The sequence below is a fragment of the Dromaius novaehollandiae genome, chromosome 24 (assembly GCF_036370855.1).
Source record: "Dromaius novaehollandiae isolate bDroNov1 chromosome 24, bDroNov1.hap1, whole genome shotgun sequence".
NCBI classification, from domain to species: domain Eukaryota; kingdom Metazoa; phylum Chordata; class Aves; order Casuariiformes; family Dromaiidae; genus Dromaius; species Dromaius novaehollandiae.
In genome coordinates this window covers 8,005,254-8,028,014 of record NC_088121.1, presented here as the reverse complement: position 1 = coordinate 8,028,014, position 22,761 = coordinate 8,005,254, and the positions used below count along the sequence as shown (strand labels likewise).

The following is a 22,761-nucleotide window of genomic DNA, read 5'->3' as shown; positions in this document are numbered from 1 at the left end:
TTCTGCTGACTGCTCCCCTGCTCGTCTCCGCGCCAAAACTACTCCAACTCCAAGCAGAAAAAGGGGGGACTAAAAATACCCGGGAGGAAACATCCATCAACGAACCTTGCTTCGGGCTGCTCGTCGTGGTGGCGGGGGCGCCGGCGGCGAGGTGGGGGCTCTCCACGGCCCCATAGACCACCGGGCTGGGCTCTGGGACCTGGCTGGACAGCTGCTGCGATTTGAAGTACAAAAAAGGGTGATAATGAGCGTGCGAACACAAAAACTAGCAACGTGGAACGCAAGCAAGCAAGGGCGGGAGACCAGGATCGGGAGGGACAGAAAAAAAAAAGCAAAAGGCAGGGGGGAGAAAAGAAAAGAAAAGAAAAAGATATCCAGACCGATTGAATAAATTGGAAAAGTACATGGGAGAGGGAAGAAGGAAAAGGCAGCAGGAAAGGGGGAAAGAGAGACAATTACCATTAACGACAGCAAGATAAAGACAGCACAGCACAGTTATTAATACACTTCATTCTCCCAATGCTTCCCCCAAAAGCAGCAGAAATGCTCCTGAGAGTAGTTTAAAAAACAGCTGGGGATATACCAAAAGACTCCTGGAACTCTCCATAATTTAAGTGTCTTTTTTGGACTCAACTCTGTCCTCAACTGATAGGCAATTTCCAACATCTTGGTTATTTTTTGAGCAAAACATCAGAAAAGAGCAGGTTGAAATGGCAGATACCGGTGTGACTATCATGCAGTATTGCTTTATTAACCATAAAAGTCAGACACACTGACAAACTACAGACTGGGTTGATTCAAAAAGCCAACAACATGCATACATATACACGTATCTACGTGTATGTGTGTGTATATATATGTATGCGTGTGTGCATACACATATTTGTTATCACACTCCAGGAAAATAACCTAGGTTATTACTCTGGAATATATTCCGTATTTTAACTCTCTTCCCCCAACCGATTAACAGGACAAATGATCATTGACTTGTGTTCATCAAGGTTGGAGAAAGATGTAAAAAAACACCCCGTAGTTGTAGGACTACAAATAACTACACCAAACTCGCTCAAACTTCTAGGTAAAGCACTTCTGCACACGAGCGTGGAACACGGCCTGGAGGGGAAGTTCTGAAGAGAACCATTCCCATCTGTGAAATCCCTTTAAACACAAACCAGGGATCACAAAAAGAAAATCTGACCAGAGTTAATTCCTAAAACCAAAAACGACCCAGCTTTTTGCAGGTGGATGGTCCAGCTAGCAACCTACCTGCACCGACTTCTCGGAAGACCTACAGGAAAAGTGTTTTGTTGGTTTTTTTGTTTGTTTGTTTGTCTGTTTGTTTTAAAGCAATCAGAATAAAGCAGAGTGCCCAAGACACAGATGTCTACTTCCTCCAGGCACTCTCAACTAGGCTATCAGAAATTCACACAAAAACTGTTTTCCCTAACTTCTTTAAGAGAGAAACCCTCTGGCAACCTGCTCATTTTCCCAGGACCCTCTTTTATTCTCCTGTTTTCCAGCTTTTTCAGCTGCTACATCTGATCAGTGCAGAATAAAGAGCAAATTATCTTCAATACACATTATTTTCACCATTTTCGGTAACAGAAGGGTGAAAAAGGAATATTAAAAGCACACCTGAAAAAAAAAAAAATCTAAGCAAGCAGGATGAAGGCTTGAAGTTTTATTTGGGATTGCTCCACTTCCAGGAACGACTTTGATGAGGTTGGCTGGACTATGGATGAGGAACTGCACTTGGACCTTCAGCCAAATCCAAAGGAAGCCAAACAAAACAGTTTTACAAATGAGCACATTTCAAGAACACTTCCCCCTCTGCCGCAGCGGATCATTACTTTCATTTTCCAAAAATTTACGGACAAAAGCAATGGGAAAAAGGAGAATGTGATAAGAACCACAGGAACCAAATGAGACTAGCGGATGAGAAACCTGTAAACCTAGGAACTTTGGGTCAGTAGAGGTATTTTCTTAAGAGCTTTGGAAAGCATTTGTTCATTTTGTGGGATCTGCATCGCAAAGCAATATAAATGGTACTTAAGTAATGCCCCTGACAGGACTCACAGATTTAAAATAGAGCATTTAGAGACTTTCTAGGAAAAAAACCCACTCCAATTACTTCCATGATTTATGATGTTAAAAGAGCTTCTCTAGGTTCTTTTATCCTACCACGGCCTACAGACTGAGCAAACACAAAACGTGCAAAATTTGTCAACATGTGGAAAAGGTTTGCCAGGTAAATAAAAGACGACGTTTTAAAGACTAAGCCATACTCTTATGTATGTCAGTACTGAGCGAATACTGCAGCCAGATTCTAATAGTGGTCCTGGTTTCTATTTTCCTACTTCTTCCAAGCAATTTAATGTGAAAAAATAGCATACTGCTAGAAATAAAACTGTAAAAACATCTCTACTTACTGCCAGCCTCTCTTATCCAGGAGCTTTAAAGACCCTGTCCATGAGCGCAGGTATTGCCTGCCCTTGTCCACCTTGCCCTGAACACGCTGCCGAACTGCAGTCCGGCGACTCCGGCCTGCCGTTATCGCTCCGCAGCGGACGCCTGCCTGGGGAGCAGGGAAAGCCTCTCCCCGTCCCTCCGCCGGGGTCCGACACACTTCTCGGATTCGACGTGCATCAGCTACGAGACACCTTCCGGAGCGTTTCCAATATGTGCAAACCCTCCGGGCCAGAGCGGAGTTAGAGTTATCGGCAGAAAGCTCGCTGGCCCATGTAGTGCCTCGCAGGGGTTTCGGGAACCGCTACGAAGGCGCCGAGAAGACACCACCACGTTTGACTTGCAGCAGCACTAGAGCGAATGCGCTGTGCAATGCTCTTCTTGCATCTGTTTCTGGAGATGCCCTAAACTGCACGCGTTTCAACATGCAAGTATTTTATTTTCGTATTCAAGCTCATCCTGATCGTTCAGAGCTTTTATCAGCTGAGAAAACAGCATACGAAAAGCCCCAACAAGTTTCAAGCAAAGTTGTGGCTGAATATTTAAAGTTCACTGGTTTTAGACAGCTCAAAGTTGTAACAGCCACAGCTACTGGAACACAGCCACTGAGCAGACGTAGTAAGGCATAAACTGAGCACCGTCGAACTCCACCCCAGATACTACACTTGCTCAAAAGAAGTGAATTACAGATGCTGTTGGGACAATAACTCTGAATTTCCTGGCTTTAGCACGCTTACATTTTCAGTTATGTTGTTCAAATGAACTTTTCCTGGTGAGCTCTATTTCAGAGCTCTGGTGATTAACAGAAGTGGTTCCAAGTACCTAATCAAAATGAAGTTTGGATATGAAACAACGAAGTATTTGCATACCACCTTGCTTACAGAAGATGATTGGACATCACCGGTGTGCGCTGCATAAGAATTACAGCTGATAACAGTTCATGCTTGTTAACCTCCTCCTGAAAAAAATTTATTTTGCCCTGTTTGACTTAATTGTAGTGTCTTAAAATAGAATCCAGAATGCAAAATTGATCTAGCAAGTGCCTGTATTAGCTGCAGCATCCATAAACACAATCTGAAACCCTGCCTGTTTTCAACTCTTCTACACCTCTAATGGAGTAAATAATTTAACACAAAGTAACTGGCAAGGTCTCACTGGCATGCAAATATTTTACAGCACTGACATCTTCTCTCATGGAAAGTGCTCAGAAAGGAGTACTATCAATTTTATACATAACCTGCTCTTTGCTCTCTCCCCTTGCAGCTGTAGTCGCGAATCGCCAGGACACTGTCTGGCAGGAAAAGGTTTATTCTGCATGAGCATTGCAGACCTGGTATCGTGCGCTGCAAAAACAGCTCGCTGGGGATTGCTCGAGCATGGTACCACCTGCACGGCCTTGCCCCTGCTTGCCCAGGTTGAAGACCAGGAGGAGAAAGCCCACGGCTAACTGCACTGCCTTCACGTGAAAAAAGGGATAGATTGAATCAAGAGAATGGTCAAAAGCCAAACCCATCCCCTTTTGTCCCAACAGAGGGGAAATCTGCAGGCCAAGCTCTTCTTCCGTCTCGATGACGGTACTCCAAATGCTTTCAGTGACTCCGCCGTAACCTGAGACTTCCGCCCTGGTGTAGCGGGTGTTTTGACACGAGCTGAACGGGCAGCTCAACAGCCATCTCGGCTTTTGTCCTCAGCACGCGACACTTGGCAGACAAAACTACCCCGACATAGAGGGAAATTAAGGTGTCAGGCCAGGAAAGACTGTTTCGGCAAAAAGCTAGCAAAATCTAGTTTCAAACGTTAAACAGGGAAGAAGTTGGAGAAAGCGAATTGCACCCAGGTCTCGGTGAGGCTCTGATCCAAAGCCCACCCCACCATGGAGACACCTTTCGTGAGACTGTCATCATACCAGGTTTCTGAGCAGTGGGCAATAACCTCCAGTAAAAGACAGCCAGCTTTCAAGGCCCATGCCAAAGCGCAAGTTCGGTTTCTTCTTCTCCAACTATTCTAAACAGCTTAAGTTCAGCAGCCTGTGGCTGAGCAGCATCTCCCCTAGCTTCCCAAAAGAAAGGAAGACCACTTCCAGTGGTTCAGGTCAAGGTGGACTCACGTTTGTGTCGGGACTGCTCTTGTCTGTTAGTCTGAGTGTGCTGTTTTGGCCCCCCAAGTCAAAAAGGACTAGACCAGGGTTGGATTTTCAATCAGGTTAATTTTCAGACGTTACACGTAGACTTTATCTGATAAAGCACGATACAGAGGCTTAGAAGGGGTCAGAAACTACAGGTGCGCAGCAGACTTCTTCAAGAGATTTACAAGCTATGGAAAATGTCGGTGTGGGCTATTTATGTTTTTTGCTACATCAGAAAAATGCATTTTGAAGGCTGAACACACACACACAGACCAGATCTGGAAGTCTGTGAGATAAGATTCCAGAGCCATGGTTGTCCTGGTTATTCTAAAACACCACTACTAAAGCAGACAGTCATTAGTATGGACAGGAATCGGCTATAACAAACAGTCAAGGAAAGCAGACAGGGCCGACAGAAGGTTATATTGCCACTTTATTACCTGAGGTGGAGTAGGCGTGGAAGTGGGTCTCACGATGGGAGGCGTTGGGTTCCTGCTGCCCCCTCCGGACATAATTTCTTCCGTTATATCTTTACCCCCCTGGTTTGGATCCCGGATTCGGATCTATGATATTGAATAAAGAAATATTTCAAACAAGTCTACCCATGACATGCTACCCTTGGTGTTTACAGAAAGGAGAGCAACCACAGGACAGATTTCTATCATGCTCAGTGTGAGCGACAAAGCGGCTTACATTAACCTCTACTACACAAGCCAGACCCAAGTGCAAACCAAAAAGGCCCTGGGTTGAGCTGATATTCTGCAGGAACGCTGGAATGTGGTTTGTTTTAACCACTTGAAATGCATGGTATGTCATCCCTTAATCTTAAGACATTATTTAATCAAAATGCTCATCAACCATACTAGTCAGGCCAAAGCACGTGCACCTCTTCAGATTCTCTCAGATGCAAAGGAAGGGTGGAACAATTTTAAAGAGATATATGTGCCTTACAGTGCGTGACCCTTTAATGCAGAATATGGTCCCTACTTCTGGAAAATAAGTTTACTGAAGCTTAGAAAATTTACCAGACAGTTTAGAGCTAAGCTTGCCAGTTAGTAGAAAGAGCAAGAGGGAAAAAAAAGAGACAATTCAAGAATTTATTACTCTGATGTGAAATTCAGTGACCTTGCCAACCCAGCTGCTGAAAGGGGGAAAGCAAATCAGAGCTGCTTTTGTTTTTCCCTTCCACACTGAGAAAAATCACATTAACGAAACAAAAAAGAAAAAGCTGGGCAGAGGAAAGGGAAACAGAGGGAGAACAAGCAGAAGTCCTGTGAAACTCATCAGCATTTACGAAACAACTGTGTTACCTGAGTCTCTTCGTACCCTCAGAACAGGAAAGAAAAATATTATCCAAAATAAACCACTCAAGAAGGCACTCATCTGAATCCTCGACCAACACGTGAGCCAGTCTGCGCCACTGAACGTGGGGATCAGTCAAGCTGTCTAGTTTCATCTGTCTGGAGGAGTTTTTATCTTCAATATGAAAACTGCAGATTTCCATAAAACTGAAGGCAGGGCTATCGTCTGTGCATGTCTGTCAAACCTTCTCAAAACCTCTTGGTTGCACTAGCACTCTCTCTACGAAATGCATGCAGAAGTCCCTGTTGCACCAAGTGCAATGCACTAACCGCAAGTGAACCCAGAAACATAACCCCTCGGAGAGCAGGAAGCAGCACTGGAAACCGGGGCGCTTTTTTCAATCAACAACATATAAAGTTACCAGCAGCAGAAGAGTTTTGTGATTTGGTCTATGGACTTCAGCACTGCGTGAGGTGTTCAGGATTCTTTGGGATGTACAGACAAGCGAATACATGCATGCTAGCTGGGATGTCGACAAGACTGTTGACTCAGTAAAAAGAAGACACCAGTGTTTTTCTGCTAAATCTTTCAGTTAATCACAGCAACAAGGACTTAAGAGTTGGCAGGAATTCTTAACTCCTCCCAACAAGCAGTCAAGAACACTAAAATATACTTTCCCTGCCCAAAAGCTTGCTGTTTTACAACACTCAGCTAACTTGTGTGTGGACGTATATACACATACACATTTATGAATGTTATTGCTCCTTTAATTGCTCTCATTTCCTCAGCTGAGACATGCGTTAGCAGGCTCTGTCGGAAAGAGCACATCCAGAGACAAGCAGCTCAGTCATTTTAAAACAACTGTTGCCTTTCTGCTTCAAAGAACTTAGTTTTGTTGGCATGAAACCGCAACTGTCTTAACCACAGTTCTGTGTTTCTGAATATCTTTGCATTTCAAATGGCATCAATGATCAGGCCATGTCATGTTTTGGATGCTGAAAAGAAAGAATACTTATGACTGAGGAGGATGGTGAAGAGGTGGCAGAAGACTTGTGTCACCCTTTGATGACAGCAGCTACAAAAAAAGCCTTTCTTGCAAGCCCAGCTAACTCATTGTTCGGCTTTTCCTGTTTCCCGGATCAAGTGTCATTTATTATCACAGCTCATCTTCAAAAATCAAAGGATTCAAATATTCTCTGTTTTGAGACATGTGCAAATCCCATATTTCTGGCTGGTTAAGAGTCCTTAATAACGTAATTCTCTCATAGAAAACACCAACATTATTGGTTTGCTCCTAGCATTTCCTTCAATGTTCCTTCACATCTACTCACATGCCCGTTAGTCAACCCATTTGATTGTTACTAGGTTAATGCTGTGAGTAGATGCTTTCAAACCACTGTAACAAACATTTTCATGTAAAAAGTTGTCATTTTCTTTTCAATCATTTAGAATGGAATATGCGCCTGCAGGTTTAAGTCCACCCCTAATTTTTTTCTGCTTAAAAGAAAAAGTTACATCAGCTGGTATGTTGTTACTGTTCCCTAACACAGGCCACCTAGAACATCAGGTGGGTCCTGCAGATGGGCTTAAATTCCATTAATCTGCCCTCCTCTCTCTCAAATTCTAACCAGTGAATTGGGAAGAGAGGAAAAGGGCTCTCCAAGTCTCTACCCACTTCCATAGTGCCATGTGTTCTGGCTCTTTCAGCCCTTGTAAATGAGACCACAACTTGCCAATGCTGCCTCTCTACCTTTTCTGAGGCAAAATATCAAACAATTTATTTTTTGTCAACCTGAATCAATTCCCAACAGTCTGCAGAGAAGGTGCCAAACTGACCCGAGTTATTTCGTTTCGCTCGTCTTTTCGGCAAAACATGAAGCGGTAGCGCAAGCAATTGAGATCTGCAGGCTTGGGGAGCCAATGCTGCCTTCGCTTCTGTTTGTTACAAAACTAGCTAAAATACTTCCATTTCTGACTGGCTGAGATGTCACAAACTCACAGCAGAAAGTTTCAACAGAAAATTGAAAATAAGACACCACTGCAGCATTGTGCCATGTTATATGAAACTGCAGAAGGGTGAACAATAGCCTTACTGTGAAGACAAAGCTCAATTTTAAGCTAAGATTATTAGATCAGTGATTTTGTTCAATATCCAGGCTTTACAGCCAGAACAATTCTCAGAGAGGATGTTATCAGTCAATAAAAGATCCCTTACCGTTTTTTTCTCTCTTTTAGCTGGCGGAGGCTGCTGCTGCTGCGTAGGCACTATGATGGGCGCTGACTGATATACTGGCTGACTTGGGTAGAAAGGTGTTCCTGGGAAAGGAAAACAACACGGAAAAATTCAGTTAACTCGCAAAGGAAACAAAGCCAAGCAGAAGAGCTACGCTGCCCGCTTGCTCTTCCCTCTCTTCTTTGGAAAAACCCAACTTCTAACATCCAAGTGGTGCGCTTCACTCTTCCCCGCTTCCTTTTAAGCAGAATTTGATATTCCATCAAGACAGGTGATCAAGTCACTACTACTTTTTTTTCCCCCCCTACCTCAAGAATGAAAAAATTTAGCTTGTGCTTCAACTTTTGAGAAGCTGCTGAAATCACCAAGGCATTAAAAAAGACAAGCGGCCCATCCTTGGGCTCCTTTCACTGACAAACCGGTGGCCCTTGGTGCCTTCGGAGACAGATTCACTCAAACCATTACAAAGAATTTGCAAGGTCAACTGCAACTTATTTTGAAGCGTAGCCAGAAAATTTAATTACGAGCAATGTTCTTCTCATACAGCAACATCAAAAAGCATGACCGTGGTTATTCTTGCAAAATTACACTGCGCTGTTGATTACATTCATAACATCCGATACAGTTTCATTATTTTTTTGGTTACGGAATAAGACTGGCTCAAAATGACTGAGTGCTTTAAAGACCTGCCAGACGTAAATAAAGGTGGCAAGAGCTATCTTATGTCTGTAGACTGGAGGTCAAGTGAACTTGTAAAATAGTCCTGCCTTTTTTTTCCCCTTTTCTAAGCATAGATGTTAGATGGACTGTCTGCCCTCACTAGCACCTAAAGTAATCTGATTTATTCTTCAACCCAAGTAACATTTAAACAGGAATAAAATGACTGTATTGTAGTTCCCTGAAGAAATTCCTTATTGTGTCCGTGAACACTACAACCAGACGGGCGCCTGTTACTAAGGCGAATGGTGAAATCCAACAAAGCAAACGAATCCAGCCCAGCATGACCCGCTCTGCAGCTTCGAAGGATGCATTCCTCGCACAGAAAACTCGAAAGCAAAAGCCTGGCGTGGCTCCCCTGTCCGCATGCTCGGGACAAGAGCTTCGGCTCTGCCAAAACAGCAGGGAAAGCACGGCCGGGCACCAACAGCCGCATGCATCCGAAGGGTCTAATTCACGCACAGGCACTGCAGTTAAGGTAGCTGGAACGCTGCAATTAAGCTAGCCTAAATCCCTCGGCGAGCTCTGAATTTGAAGCATCCCAGGAGGCAGCGTGGCTTCAGACCTGAGCTGTCCTCAGGGCACAGAAAACGTCTCTGTCAGGGTTTCCCTGCTCACCTGGCATGGGAAGCAAGGACCCTCCTGCCTCGCTCCTGAAAAATAGCTGTGTGTCCTCAAAACTCGTCTGACTAACGCTTTAGGCGAGCTCCCACAGCTGGCCAGGTGTGCATCATGAGAAGAGCTTGGGCAACACCAGGGGAGAGGAGCAAGCCTGGCAGCCCCGCAACGCGTTCACCATCCGGATTTCGAGTTTCCAAGAAACCAGATCTAATCAAGCAGCCTGTAACATGATCCGTGCCGCAGAGACCTACAGCGCAACTTAAGGAAGGATTCTTCCTGTATGAAAAGCATTTTAAAAAGGCAAACCCCGGAAAGCAAGAGGAGCTTTTAGGAAGAAACACAGCTTCTGTGGGAACAAATGCATTTTGCAGTGAAAGACACTGCGCCCTGCATTTTGGTTTATCAAGCATTTCCCAATTTATCCTAGAAACTCGCTGACATAAAGAGGATAATAAATTGCAGAATTAAGATAGATAAAAACAATGCACTTTCCATCTTTGCAAGCGTCGTGTTCTGCAGTAGTTTCCCTTATCACCTTTGAAGCCTGCCAAACCGCGAGGACCTTAATATCCGAAAGCTACACTCGCTATGAGGTTGAAGGCAAAGGCCACCGTCGGTAGCATTACCCATGCTGGGAACAACCACGGGCACAAGGCCGTTGGCATCAGCGGAGGGAAGAGCTCTGCAAAGCGGCTAGCCACGGGCGAGGGACGAGGTTTTCCCAGGGGCTGCAATCCGGCCACGGGCTGCTGGCTTCGTCCCCCGACACTCCGTAGACGCGGCGACCCGGAAACAGGCCGGCACGGAAAGACTGCAAACCTCCGGAGCAAAAAACCAGGCTGTTTCAGGAGGAGAAAGGAACCAGAAGGGAACCTTTCCCAAACTGCAGAAGTGCAGACGGACGGAGGGCACCCAGCAAGCAGAAAGTAAGAAACCAGACCTGGGACGGCAGAAAAACTTTGAAGGAGGAATACGTGGGCAGCTTGCTCATGTAGTGGATCTGATTTAAAGAGCCACTGCAATATTTATTCTCTTTTTTCCCCTAGGATAAGAAAACAGGAACTAACTGCCTTATAACTTATCATCTGGTTTATTCAGAAACTGCATAACCAGTGCTGAAGGCTTCATGGCTACCTTTCATCGAGCTCGGTTGTCACATTAGCTCTATAAATCCCCAAAGGGAAAAAAAAAAAGAAACAAAAAAGATAGAGAGTCCAGACCTTTAAAAATGATAAGCAGGGAAGAAACTGGGGGTTCTCTCCCCCTTTAAAATGAATCTGTATTCGTGACGTGCAAACGTGTAATCCTGCCAATGCTGTTGGGCAGGCAAGGTAATCATTCACTCCTAATGCTCAGAAATACCAACAGCTAAAGCTGCGTGGAAAGCTGATAGGATCTCTGCACCCAGCAGATTACAGAACATGTGTGGGAAGGGAGCAATCAGACTTAACAAAATAGCTCAAATCTGAGAGCTAGAGGTGAAAACCCCTAGAAAAAAGTGCAAAGGGGGGACAACTCGAACAATCTAGGTCCTGGTGGATTTTTCAGATGGTCCCATAAATCAGCAAGGGAGGGTAAATAACGAAACAAAAAACAAACCACACTCTCCTCTGTAAGAAAAGACTCATTTAAATATTTCCAATTCCCCTAAATAAAAAGCTACTATCCTGCAAACAAGGCAAAACCCAAATCCACCAACCTCCCACCTCCTATCATGTTTTATCAAGTGCTCACGTCAATAAAGGACTTGGGACCTTCTTCCAGCTGTGACAAGCTGCCCCTCACAAAGTGGCTGGTCTCCTGCCTTGCAGCCCAGAGGGAACAGAAGCTGCAGGATACCCAGGCCATCACACATGGGGCGATACGGAAATTCAACAGCCAAGAAAAGAGGTGGCATGGGACACCCAAGAACAATTGTCCACTGCCACCAAGGGGTCTGCAAACTAGAAGCCTAACGAGAGGCGGTCGTGAGGTCTTGAAGGAGTCAAGGACTGGTGGCGTTGCTCAATGGAAACCAGGGCTGCCAGACGTATTCACAATACCTTAATAAATAATAGTGATTGAGCAGGGAACAACAAATAGCCTCTATTCTTGTTCACATGTGATTACGGGTAGCTCCGTGAGCTGCAGCCTTTCCGTAAGCATTCATGCAAACAACACCCTGCTACTGTGACTCTTCCAGGAGTGAATAACAAGGGCTACAACGCAACCAAACTGAGCAGCTATTCGAAGTTCAAACAAATGCTAATCCCGTTCGGCGTTATAAATCTTCAGCTTGACAACACACAAACACACCCAGAAAATACCTTCAGGAAGCCTCTGACCAGAACTCACCGTAGGCATTAGGGAATTCTCCAGGACCTGGTCCTGGATAAAACGGGCCCGGCCCTGGCGGCTGTACAGGATACTGCTGTGGGGGCCCAACGTATGGAGGGCCACTATGACGATACTAGGAGGGAAAAAAGGACCATCAGTGGACAAAGAGTTGGGCAACAACACACCGTCACACACAGAAACAGCAGCGGTGCAGTTGCCCCCCCAGAATCAATACAGATCACATTAGGAGACTGAATAGTTGCTGAACGTGCAACCACCACTTTTATTCCCCTCTCCCCAACTCTGCTGCAAGGTCTTGAGGGAAACCCGGGTCACCTCAGGGATGCTTTGCAGCTTCAGAGAGGCCTGGATGATGTCTTACCTGTGGTATACAGTACTGGGGGCCCTGAGGCATCGGATACGGCATTGGCAGATGATTAACCATCATGATGTGCTGGTTGGTTTGATACACTGCAGTTGGTGTTTGTGCACCGGGACGGATGGAAGGGCTGCTGTTCTGGATGGTGGCTCTCGGAGGCTGTATCTGAGGCCTCTGGAAAAACTGGGGCAGGAAGGGAGAGAGGAAGGAGAGGAGAGAAAACCAGGGGAAAAAAAAAACTTGTCAAACTTTCTGTAAAAGAGTTTGCGGTATCATTACAACAGCAGGCAATACCATACTGTAATTACAATACTACTTCCACAGGGTTGCCACACATTCAGAAAACTGCAGGACAATTTCTTTTTATCTGCAAATAGCAAGATCATGGTACAGCCTTCAATTTTACAAGGTAGAGAGAGATAGCAAAAGGTAAGAGCAAACGTGAAACTTTAAACTCAAATAATTATTAGTTTGTAACTACTGAATTAAACACCCCCACCTTTCAGAATGACAGTCGGAAAAATGACTTTTGTCATATATTTTTTATAAGGTGGGTTGGCTGCCAGAAGCCACCTTTATAAATATGCTAAGGAAATAAAAGATCAAGGCAACTGTTCCAATATAACTCTGGAACAGCTGAAATCCAGACCTTATGACAGCCAGAGGTGCCTCATACCTATCCCATGTTCGAATTGCGACGGGCAACTTGTCCTGCATTCCTCTTTCAAAGGGGTGGCAACCTCTTCCAGAGTGGCACCAAATTCTTCTACCGTGTTTGCATGAAGGGATGCCCCACGCAAGTGGACCAGGTCCAGGAAACCAAGCAAGTCACTGGCACCCGTTCGGTTCTCCACTCCCAGCACTGGGAAAGGCACCGGCACCCACGGTATGGAGCATCCGTGGCACTGGACGCCCCGGCTCCAGTTACTAGAGTCTTTGCAATCTCAAATCTCGGTTGGCGAGATGGGCATCAGAAATCAACGCATTCGCTACCGCGATAACGATACGAGTGATAAAGAGACACTCAGGCCATGCAGAACCAGGAGTTAAAATTACCTGTATAGGTCTGAATCCTCCCTTCAATAACGAAGCAAGAAAGCAGCAGGAAACAGAAAGAAAGCCAATGGAACAGCTTACAGATCAATAGGAAGGAATAGGATATAACATGCACCCTAATTGCACACAATTCCAGTCATCTTTCTGTCCTGCTTTGGCTAATCCGTTACAGAAATAGCAAGAAAGAGACTGAACCGGTATCAAGGACTCTTCTATCAGAATCCCAAGTCAGGGGTCAGAAACCCTTCTACAAATGTTTTATATGGAAGTTAAAAAAAAACCCCACCATAGACGTAATTAATTGTAGGAAATATGATACTACAGAAACACTTCACATTTACTTTGTTCCTAAATTATAAAGACACATTTCTCTTCCCTTCTGGTCTCTTTGAGTGACACAGAGATAGCGGAAAACAGCAGTAACCCATGCTTAAATCATGGATTTGGTCTCCACTTCTGCACCAAGACTGGAAGAATAAGAAATTCCATTTAATTGCTAAGCAAAAAAAAAAGAGAAAAGAAAAAGAAAAAAAAAGGTAATCATACATCACTTGACATTGAAGACTGCTGATTGATGAAGTGTATGCAAATAGTCTGTGGGTAACTATATCATGAGTAGCGAGAAGAAAAGAGTGTGGTAATTATTAAAGAATGAAAGAATGAGCTGGGCTTATCTGCCTCGGCACTGGGAAAAAATGAGGTGGGGCAGAAGGGGTAGGGCAGAAGGATGCATCTACACTTGACATGACAATGAAATTAAAATGGTCATTCCGGCATTCCTGAGGACCACATGACACCTAAGTTGTTCCCGTATTACATGATTTCTCCAGAAAAGCCAGTGATGACTCCCTGTCTCAGCACCCACATACAATTAGAAGAGGAACACAACGATTTGGCTTCCAACACGAGTAATGTGGATGAAGGACTGTCACCAGCATAGGGGACAACGTGACCTGAATCACAAGAAGGCAACTGTTTGGGGAGAAGAGGCTGGTGGGGAAAGACAACCAGAAGAGCGACCCACTCCTGCGCTAACAAAAGTTGTGCGACTGTCTAGATGTAGGAGACTCCACCACTGCTGCATGTAACAAGGACACACACTGAACCGATGGCGATAATAACCAGAGTTAACACCTGGACCTGCACCATAGCAGGGGTAATTCAAATCTAGAGATGGGGGGGAGCAAAGACAGGAGGATTTCATTGCTCCTAGGAAGATGGACACAGCAAGGAGAAAATCAGATCTGTTATTCTAAGCAACAAGACAGCCAGCACTGTTTGGGACAGCTCTCTGGCAAAATTTAAATTACTTTTAGATATACAAGTTCCCATCAGTAAAGCTAAAACGTTAAAGAAAACCAGATATCATCAGAGCTGCGTATGGGTTTTGCTGTTCAAAACAAGTAGGATCTGGTGGGCAGGCTCTTTCCTGCTCCATCCTTGCTCCCCTCCCTCCGAAGCTAAGCTAGCAACACTCAAAGCCCTTCTTGGAAACGTTTCGCTCTTCTGACTTCATTTGCTAACGGATTCGTCTTGCCAGGTTAAGCAGATGGGCGCGCAGACAACGTTTTCAAGCAGTGCTAATGACGTCCCACAGGAGAACGCAAGGAGATTAAAATCTGGGCGGTTTTCTCTCTATTTCTTCCAATAACTGCGGGATTCACAGCGGAGCACATACGGCACCCGGTCAGGGCCAGAATTAAGGTGCCTTGGCCCACAGCATGGCTTCAGTTGGAAAACCCTTACTATATCAACCCTTCCTTGACTACATCCTTCAGAAATCAAGTCCCGCTACGCCTAACGATGGTCCAATTAGCGTGAAACCTGCCATCGGCAGGCCAGCCGAGAACTTAGCCTTGGGCTCCAGGTCACGGTCCGGTCCCTGATCTGTCTTGTACCACTGAGCACTGTCATGTAATCCTGTTCCTAAACCGATCAGGTCCCTTCTTGAAAAGAGTTTGGCTGTTCGTCCCCGTTGCTCATATTGCAAAACCTCAAAAAAATCAGTTTACTCATGGTCAGTAAGACTGGGCAATAGGACCTCTCAACCGAACGAAGAAACAACCTCCTCTTCCTCCGTGGGGCTGCTCCCCCAAAATACAGAGCTCCAAAAAGCTCAACTCTGAGCTCCTACAGCGTATAATAAAAACTCCTCCTTAGCACTGAAGTCTAAGGGCTTGCTCTTTGCAAAGCTGAACTACCCCTCGCTTCCAGTCCCCCCACGTTAACCACATTTCCTAGCTTTATATTCATTAAGTTTGCTGCAGACACATATCTGTTATTTGTGCCAGGGTAATTAGCACAAATATTAGGGAAACCCAGTAATAACCTCCCTCATACCCTCTCAGCACTGCCCTGCCTGGTTTTTAGTCTTTTATATATACCTTAATATCCTTCTATTAGATATTATCATCTCCAGCTTAACTTTCTCCCCACGTGACCCCACGTCAAATGTCTGCTGAAGGCCAGCCAGATGACAGGCACCATGTTTGTCATCGAGAAAAATCAATGATCGAGGAGAGGGACAATCTCCTGATAAACCTCCAGTGCGTTTTAATTGATTTTCCGTTTACTCTTGCATCTCTGTTTCTGAGCTCTCGTTTCCAGCGAGATGTCTGCGAAGCACTCCCTACGGACGCTAAGAGCTTCCCCGAGAAATAAAGGGGAGGCAGCACACTAAAAACACACCTCTGCTAATCTCAGCCTAACTAACGGGCTACACGTTGGACACGGACGCACTTATTCCTGGATCAGATTCGACCTGGCAGCTGCAATGGAGCCGTGTGGCCCTGCAAAAGGCTGCGAATAAAGGAAGCAAAGGAGAAGTTTAGCGAGTTGTCACCAGCGCTCTCAAAGTAAATCACGCTCTTGTCTCCAGTTAAACCTCTCAGATACTGAGACAGCTGTGTTATTAGTTTTTAAACTTTCTGGTCTGGCTAAGATGGTGGGATAACCCGCTTTATTATTTAATAAACAATAAAATTAGGGGAAAAACCCCAAACACCCTTATGTTGACCACAGGCTTTAAAACTGCTACCTCCTTCCCACGCTTGTGGACGAAGAGAGAAGATTGCTTATAGCAGCTGTGACCGATCGCTCTCTAACCTGAGATATTTCAGGGAGCTGCTAAATGGCCAGTTTTGAGTCAGCTCAGGGAGCGTATTTCTAACTTTGCCAAATCGCAAGGCTTTTTAACAACGGTTCGTGGCCAAACCCAGCTTGCTTTTGTGTCAGCTACAGTCAAAAGAACTCAAATAACCTCAAGCTAAAACCAGAGCTGCAACTGCAACCTCAAGCTAAGTTAGTTTGCCGTAACTAGTAAACTAATCTCAAGTACAATTACAAGTCAGAAAGGGAAATATGACATTACAGTTTATACTTGTTCTCATTTCTGTTTTTTAATTATACTGGCCTCTTCTGAGCATCCTTTTTAAAACAGCCCACACGCTTCTGCAGTCGCTCTTTAAATTAAAGGTTCGCCTGTGTTTCAGGCTTCAACTTAGAAGCAAACTGCTATTTTCGATTGGGCTTTAGGAGGATCAGAAGCACCAAAGCGGCTCCAGAGCCTCGCGGAGAAAGGCAGCGGTGCTCCGCGCACCAAGGGGGACAACACGGCACCGGACCCTGGCAGCACGGCCGGCCACGGCACAGCGGCCTTGATTTGCGTGGCAAGTCTGGCACCCAAACAAAACCAAGAGTTGACAGGATATTTAAAAACCCTGCTGCAAAACCCTTTGTAGCCCCGATTGACCCTAGAAAGTGAGACTTTTCGGCCCTTGTGCCAATAGCTGGATTACAGGAATCAAGGACTGGTTAGACAAGGTCAACTTTTCATCAGAACTACAGCAGCTACCTTCGTTTGACTTCGGCCACTACTTAGAAAATACTAAAGCAAGACTATATACTATATTATACTACCATCTAGAATTTGCTTATTCTCTCCATAGCACCAACTGGCTCAAACCGCTCGGCGCAGGCGGGTTCCTCGCATGCCCAGCTGAAACAAATTCCTTACCAAGCTTCTGGTCAACTTCAGGTGCTTAAATCATGCCAGTTTGAATACTTTAAAGCTATAATAATTACAGGAAATAATTAAAGAATAACCTGCTCGTTCACGGAAAGAGACACAGAATCAATAAGAAGCATACGTTAATAAAACCACGCTGGAACTGACATAGGAATCGTTGCAAACCTCGTCTTCCCGCTGCCTTCTCAGAAGAACACATTACGCTGTTATAATAAACGTTAACACTATGGTTGAGGTGCTTATTTAGAACATTTTAGCCGACAAAATCTCATTCTAGAAGCCAGCTGGTCGCCTTACATCACATTTAACTATTCCAGCACGTTAAAAAATGTGGGTACACGTTTCCCAGCTCCCACGAGCAGAATAATTTCCATCGGCCTTGAAAACCCTCTAAGCAGTGTTAGGGCTGGGACAGGGCATGACAGACGTCACCGCGAGGAACCCCTGGATGCTCTCCCGACGGTGACAGTTCCTCCTGGATAACTACACGCAGGCTTCAAACACAATCAAAATCTAACTGCGATACGATTAAACACGTAGGGCTATGGGAACGCGGTTCGCACCGAGTATATAATTCGTCTTAGCAACAACCTACGAAAGGACTAATGAGTTTCTGAACCGCGATGCATTTTCAGCATCTCCTAACAAACACGGACCTGAAGCGAAGGTCAGGCACAAAACTATCTAAACAAGATGCTAATTCTGTCGCTCTGCGCAGCGTGCTGTAATCCCAAAAACATTCCTCTGCCACCGCTGTCAATGCGATCCCTGGCCACGCACAAAAGGCAGCGGGGCATTTCCCTCTCCCACGTGATGTTTGTCTCTGAGCAGACGAGCGTGGCAAACGCCTCATTCTGCTTTTTAAGCCTCTTTTTGTCCTGCTCTGGAAGGGCGCCTGCTCCACGCTGCTCTCCAAAGCCAAAAGAGCAAAGATAACTAGCTTTTTGGTGTCTGTGCCCACCGATGGACTCACCTGCCATCCTGAGATGGTCCTTTGCCAAAGGTGCCCCCATCTCTACAGTACTAACTGCTCGGACTAACGGGAGTGAAGTGAGAACAAAACTGGGGTTTCCCCCGGAATAAACTTCCCAAAACCAAGCGCCCGTCCCAACGCCACTGGAGTTGGTGGGATGTTTTTCCCGTAACGTGGTGAAAACAGCCTGGTTCCTCCCGAGCGCGGAGAGGGAAGGTGCCACGGGAACGAGCACCCCGGCAGAGCCCTCCTGCACCCTCCGCGCCGGCCCTGCTCTGCTCCACTCACCGCGCTCAGCTGCCTCCAGCCCCTCCGAAACACCCGAGGGAGCAAAACCAGCTCTTCCGAGCATCTCACCCCACCAAAATGCACAGTTGCCAGCTTTGAAGCAAATCCAGGCTTTCTAAAGCCAGCCTGAGTTATCCGCAGGGATCGTAGCAGAGCTGCTCCTGATTTTCCTCCTTGCTAAGCGGCAAGCGAGCCGGAGGGCCGCCCGGCCGATGCCAACGCGTGCCCGGCGCGGCAAGCAGCCCGGTAGCGGGGTTAGCGGCGCCGGCCGGCGTCCTGCATTAGTGGGGGTGAGCGCCCGCCCGCCCGCCGCCCCCCCGGCCGTTAGCGAGGGTGAGACCGAAGGGGCAGGTACTGTACCTGGTGATGGGCAGGTCGAGGCCCCGCTGCAAACTGAGGAAAGGCGGGAGAAACAAACACAAAAGGAAAGGCACAGAGAGTCAGAAACACCACAGCGCAACCACAACGTCACACTCTACGCAAAATCGCCCCGCGCGGGGAACCACGGATGGCCAGAGCTGTGCTGCGGGACAGCGACGGAGCGGTCCTGGGGCGAAGGAGGGGCTCGACCCAGCGACTCTGCACGTACGCAGGGCAATTGCATTTTCGGATTTTTTTTTAAATAAGGATCACAGCGTAACCCTCCAACCCTGCTCCAAGCGGGGCCCTGCTTCCCGCTCCCGAGCTCGGGTTACCAGAGCACCTTCCCACCCGCTCGGATTACACGCGGGGGAAAGGATTCAGCATTCGGCATGCGCGGGAAACATTTAAGGCATTTTTCCGATAAGTAACTGATTGTTAAAATAGAAATAAAAATGAATGCAAGAAATGGAAAATATAAAGAAAGATGACAAGGTATCCTCCTTTCAGAAACCACGTTAAGTATTTAAACCCTTCACGCTCAATGCAATCAGAGCTCTGTGACGAGAGCAGATAATCTGTTGATAATAGCTCCAATAATTAAGCAGCGTAAATGAAGCTAGAGCCCTCTGCGAGTTTTTAGGCACAGCAGCGAAACCCTGCACGCCTCTACCTGTTGCGCGGCACGCTTTGCTCCCTGCCCGAGGGCGACCACGTCTGCTGGAGCAGCGCCCCGAAGAGAAGAGGAGCACGCACATCGGCCATATAAAAACATCAGGGACACCTAAACTGCTCCTAATTAGGGACCAAAACTGATTACTGACTGTTAAGTTTCTTAATAAGAAATTTTGTCAGAAAGGAAAAGTGGAGTGGGGTTAACTTACAGCCCTACTTCCCAGCTATTTTAATGCCATCCAACATGAAAAGAGAAGTATAAACGTTCACTGATCCAGCTGATTTTCTCTTTTATAAATATCTTAATTGCCTACATCTAACATTTCCAAGAGCAGTCTACTAACACCAGAGCATCTTACAGTGCCTATGTATTCCTTCTACCTCCACCTCCTCATGACGTTTGGATGGAAAGTCATAAAAACCTCCAGAAAAAATAAAATACTCAAATACAGACTGTTTTTACCGTAACGGTGTAAAAAGAATAACCTGCACTGATTCCCGGATGATAGTTTTCCCACCCTAGCAGACACCCTTGAAACATCTTTCCTAAGCCTCAGAGTCAAGGAAAGCCTCAAAGCGGGATGGACTCACGAGACTGACGCCCTAGAGCTTCTGCTTTGATGGCAACACAAGACAGAAGCCCTTTCCTGCAGGGCTACGTACTCCACGCTGCCCACCAACGGAAGAGGAAAAATCATCAAGTGTCTTCTGAAAGCACTAAAAAGAGGTGCAAAAGCCTTGTGCTGCTCAATTTGAGGGCCAAAGTACTTATCTTATCACTGGTCCACAGAGAAGATTAACTCTCACTGTGTTTAAAATAAGAGTTGGAAGTTTACATCTGAAGAAGCTAAAGTGTATCCCGTGGTAAAAAGCAGTATGTGTTACAAGAAAAAATAAAAAAACCAAAGCCTCAAAGTCAGTGAAAAATACCCTAACCTATTTTGCACTGGTCACCATTGGCTACTGATTTTCTTTTTTTTTTTAATAGTTCAGGTTGACAGGATTTATTCCTGCTCGTGGCTGTAAGCAACAGAACAAACTGTAGTCACTGCTGGCTCAGATAAAACCAGATGCTTTGTTTTTCTTTCGGATGAAGGTAGTAGAGAGAAAGGCAAACTTCCATGCGGAGCTTGGGTCCGCCGTTTCCGCGCCCCGCGCTCTTTCGGGGCCCGCTCGCTGCGGAGGCACAGCCGGGATGCTCTCTACCTGCCGATGCTCAAAAACGGCTGAAGCAGCCGCGTGGGTCCTCCCTCCCCGATCACGGCTTTTGGCAGAGCTCCTACAAGCGGGCAGTTTGCGTTAAAATCAACCGGTGCTTGGGGCTGGCGTGGACAAGGGCTGGGAGCGAACCGATACCTGCAGCGGGGCTGAGCAGCTCCGATTTCTCTCCACCTTCCCCCAGCTGGAACTGACCTTTGAAATTCGTGATACCAAACAGAAACGGCACTCGGAAATTAGCTGGGAAAATACACGGAGGAGCCAGTTGGATTGCAAAAGCAGCCGTCCAGGAAAGAACGGAAAAGCCTGAACCGTGCAATTGCCAACGGCCCTTTAACGCAGAACCGGAGCGGAGGAGGCTCGGGCTGCTCTGCGCAGCGGTGGTGGCATCACCTCCTCAGCGCAAAAACCTCCCCGTGCTCAGCAGCCGAACCAGCTGCGGGAGGGCCAGGACTACGCTACGGGTCTAGGGTGGCAAAGACATCATCCTGCTGCCTTCCTCCTCCCCTCTTCCCCCTCCGAACGAAGGTAAAAAATAAAAAAATAAATGAAGTAAATCGAGCCCAGAACAAAATGCAAGAGTAGTCTGGGCCCAGCTAGTCTTGCATTCGTTTTGGGGTGGGGAGGTGGGATGAAATGTTATGTGTGCGACTTTTAGTAATGGGGGTGGAAATGGTCGCTAGCAGAGCAGATGGCAAAAACCGCATACAGGAGAGATTAAAAAACTGAAATAAAATAGTTCATGACCACAGAAAAATGGCTGACAACTGCAGACAAATTCTTCCTCGATACCTCCTCAGTAACGGGGCCAGATCCCTACAATTTAACACATTTTCAGCCAATTTTCCTGAAAACGTTCTCTGTCAGGTGGAAAACCCAAAGTCGCCCTGGTCTCTGGCCTACCAGATGGGATCCTCCCGGCTGCAGTCCAGCTTCGGGAGCTCTTCCACCACGTAGCACCGGGCAGAACCTGCCACGGCAGCTCATGCTTTTAGGCAAAGAAGCAAATCAGTGCATTTCTGTAGATCAGCCAACAAAACGATGTGGTAATCAAATAAATAAATAAATAAATAAAAAACGGTGCCATCGGCACAATCGCCTGCAAGAAGGAGTACAGTTTGTTATATTGCTTACAATGCAGTATTTTATCCAGCCTCTTCCAGCCAGGGACCTGTAAACCGGACTCTGTTCCAAAACCTTCCTCCTCTTCCAGTTGTCTGTGCAATGTATTGGCACTGTTCTGCTGGGCTGTCAAAAAAACTGGTTTAGAGATGCAGCTCTTCAGTCAGGTTTTGCTCCAGTTCTAACCATATAAACTTATTTTCGCTTTTCAACAATTAAAGATAAAGATGATTATACTTACTGAGAAAAGATTTTTTTTTTTTTTTTAAAACCATCGGTATCCCACGTTACTGATCAGAACGGGGGACTAAGGAGGTGGGGACGAGGGGGTCCAGTTACAAATTCGCAGCTGTCCACATCGCAGAAACGCCACCAAAACTGGCATTAATTGCTGGCTCAGCACGGAGGTCGGCAGGCCTCAGAACTAACCCTCTTGCGGATTTGCAAGAGACACGGGGCCGGCTGCTAACTGCGGCTTTGGGCAGCGCATCGGCAAGCTAGCGCGCCTCCGGAAGCGGGGACGAGCGTGCGATGCTGCGGGAGGCTCTGCCGGCATCACGTGGACCTGCGCTACGAGCGGAGATTTCCCCACGAGAGCCTGGCTTAGGGAACCAAAGGCTGACGGCAGCGGAGCAGTCTTACAATATACACAAAAGATTATGAAGGACAACCGAGCCTGAGGCTGGATGAAAAGGGGCTTACCACAAAAAGATTTGGATACCCAGAAGCTCTACATTAAATGCATGAGCACCTAACGGTGACAGGTAGTGAACAGAAGTGAGCCGGTGGCACTGATTCAGAAGTAATGGCCACGGGAGACTGAGTGCTGCTGCAGAGGATTGCTTTCCTTTACTGAGCTTAGTTCTAGTACCAAAATGCTTCC

The 22,761-nt window shown here is 46.3% G+C and overlaps 1 protein-coding gene across 13 annotated transcripts in view; it reads right to left on the bottom strand.

The window, feature by feature from the left end:
* The window catches only part of EIF4G3 (eukaryotic translation initiation factor 4 gamma 3), a 131,332-nt gene that overhangs the window by 48,151 nt on the left and 60,420 nt on the right, over window positions 1-22,761 (bottom strand). For 4 of the 13 annotated variants that reach the window (XM_064497045.1, XM_064497050.1, XM_064497047.1 and 1 more), the window contains 6 exons: window positions 21,891-22,004; window positions 12,163-12,342; window positions 11,799-11,913; window positions 8,109-8,209; window positions 5,032-5,154; window positions 106-214 (listed from right to left, as the gene is read on the bottom strand). In XM_064497045.1, the coding sequence (XP_064353115.1) occupies window positions 106-214; window positions 5,032-5,154; window positions 8,109-8,209; window positions 11,799-11,913; window positions 12,163-12,342; window positions 21,891-22,004 (742 nt within the window). Of the gene's footprint in view, window positions 1-105; window positions 215-5,031; window positions 5,155-8,108; window positions 8,210-11,798; window positions 11,914-12,162; window positions 12,343-18,863; window positions 18,897-21,890; window positions 22,005-22,761 lie in introns of all 13 variants that reach the window. The other 9 variants (XM_064497048.1, XM_064497057.1, XM_064497053.1 and 6 more) reach the window with 4 other exon arrangements.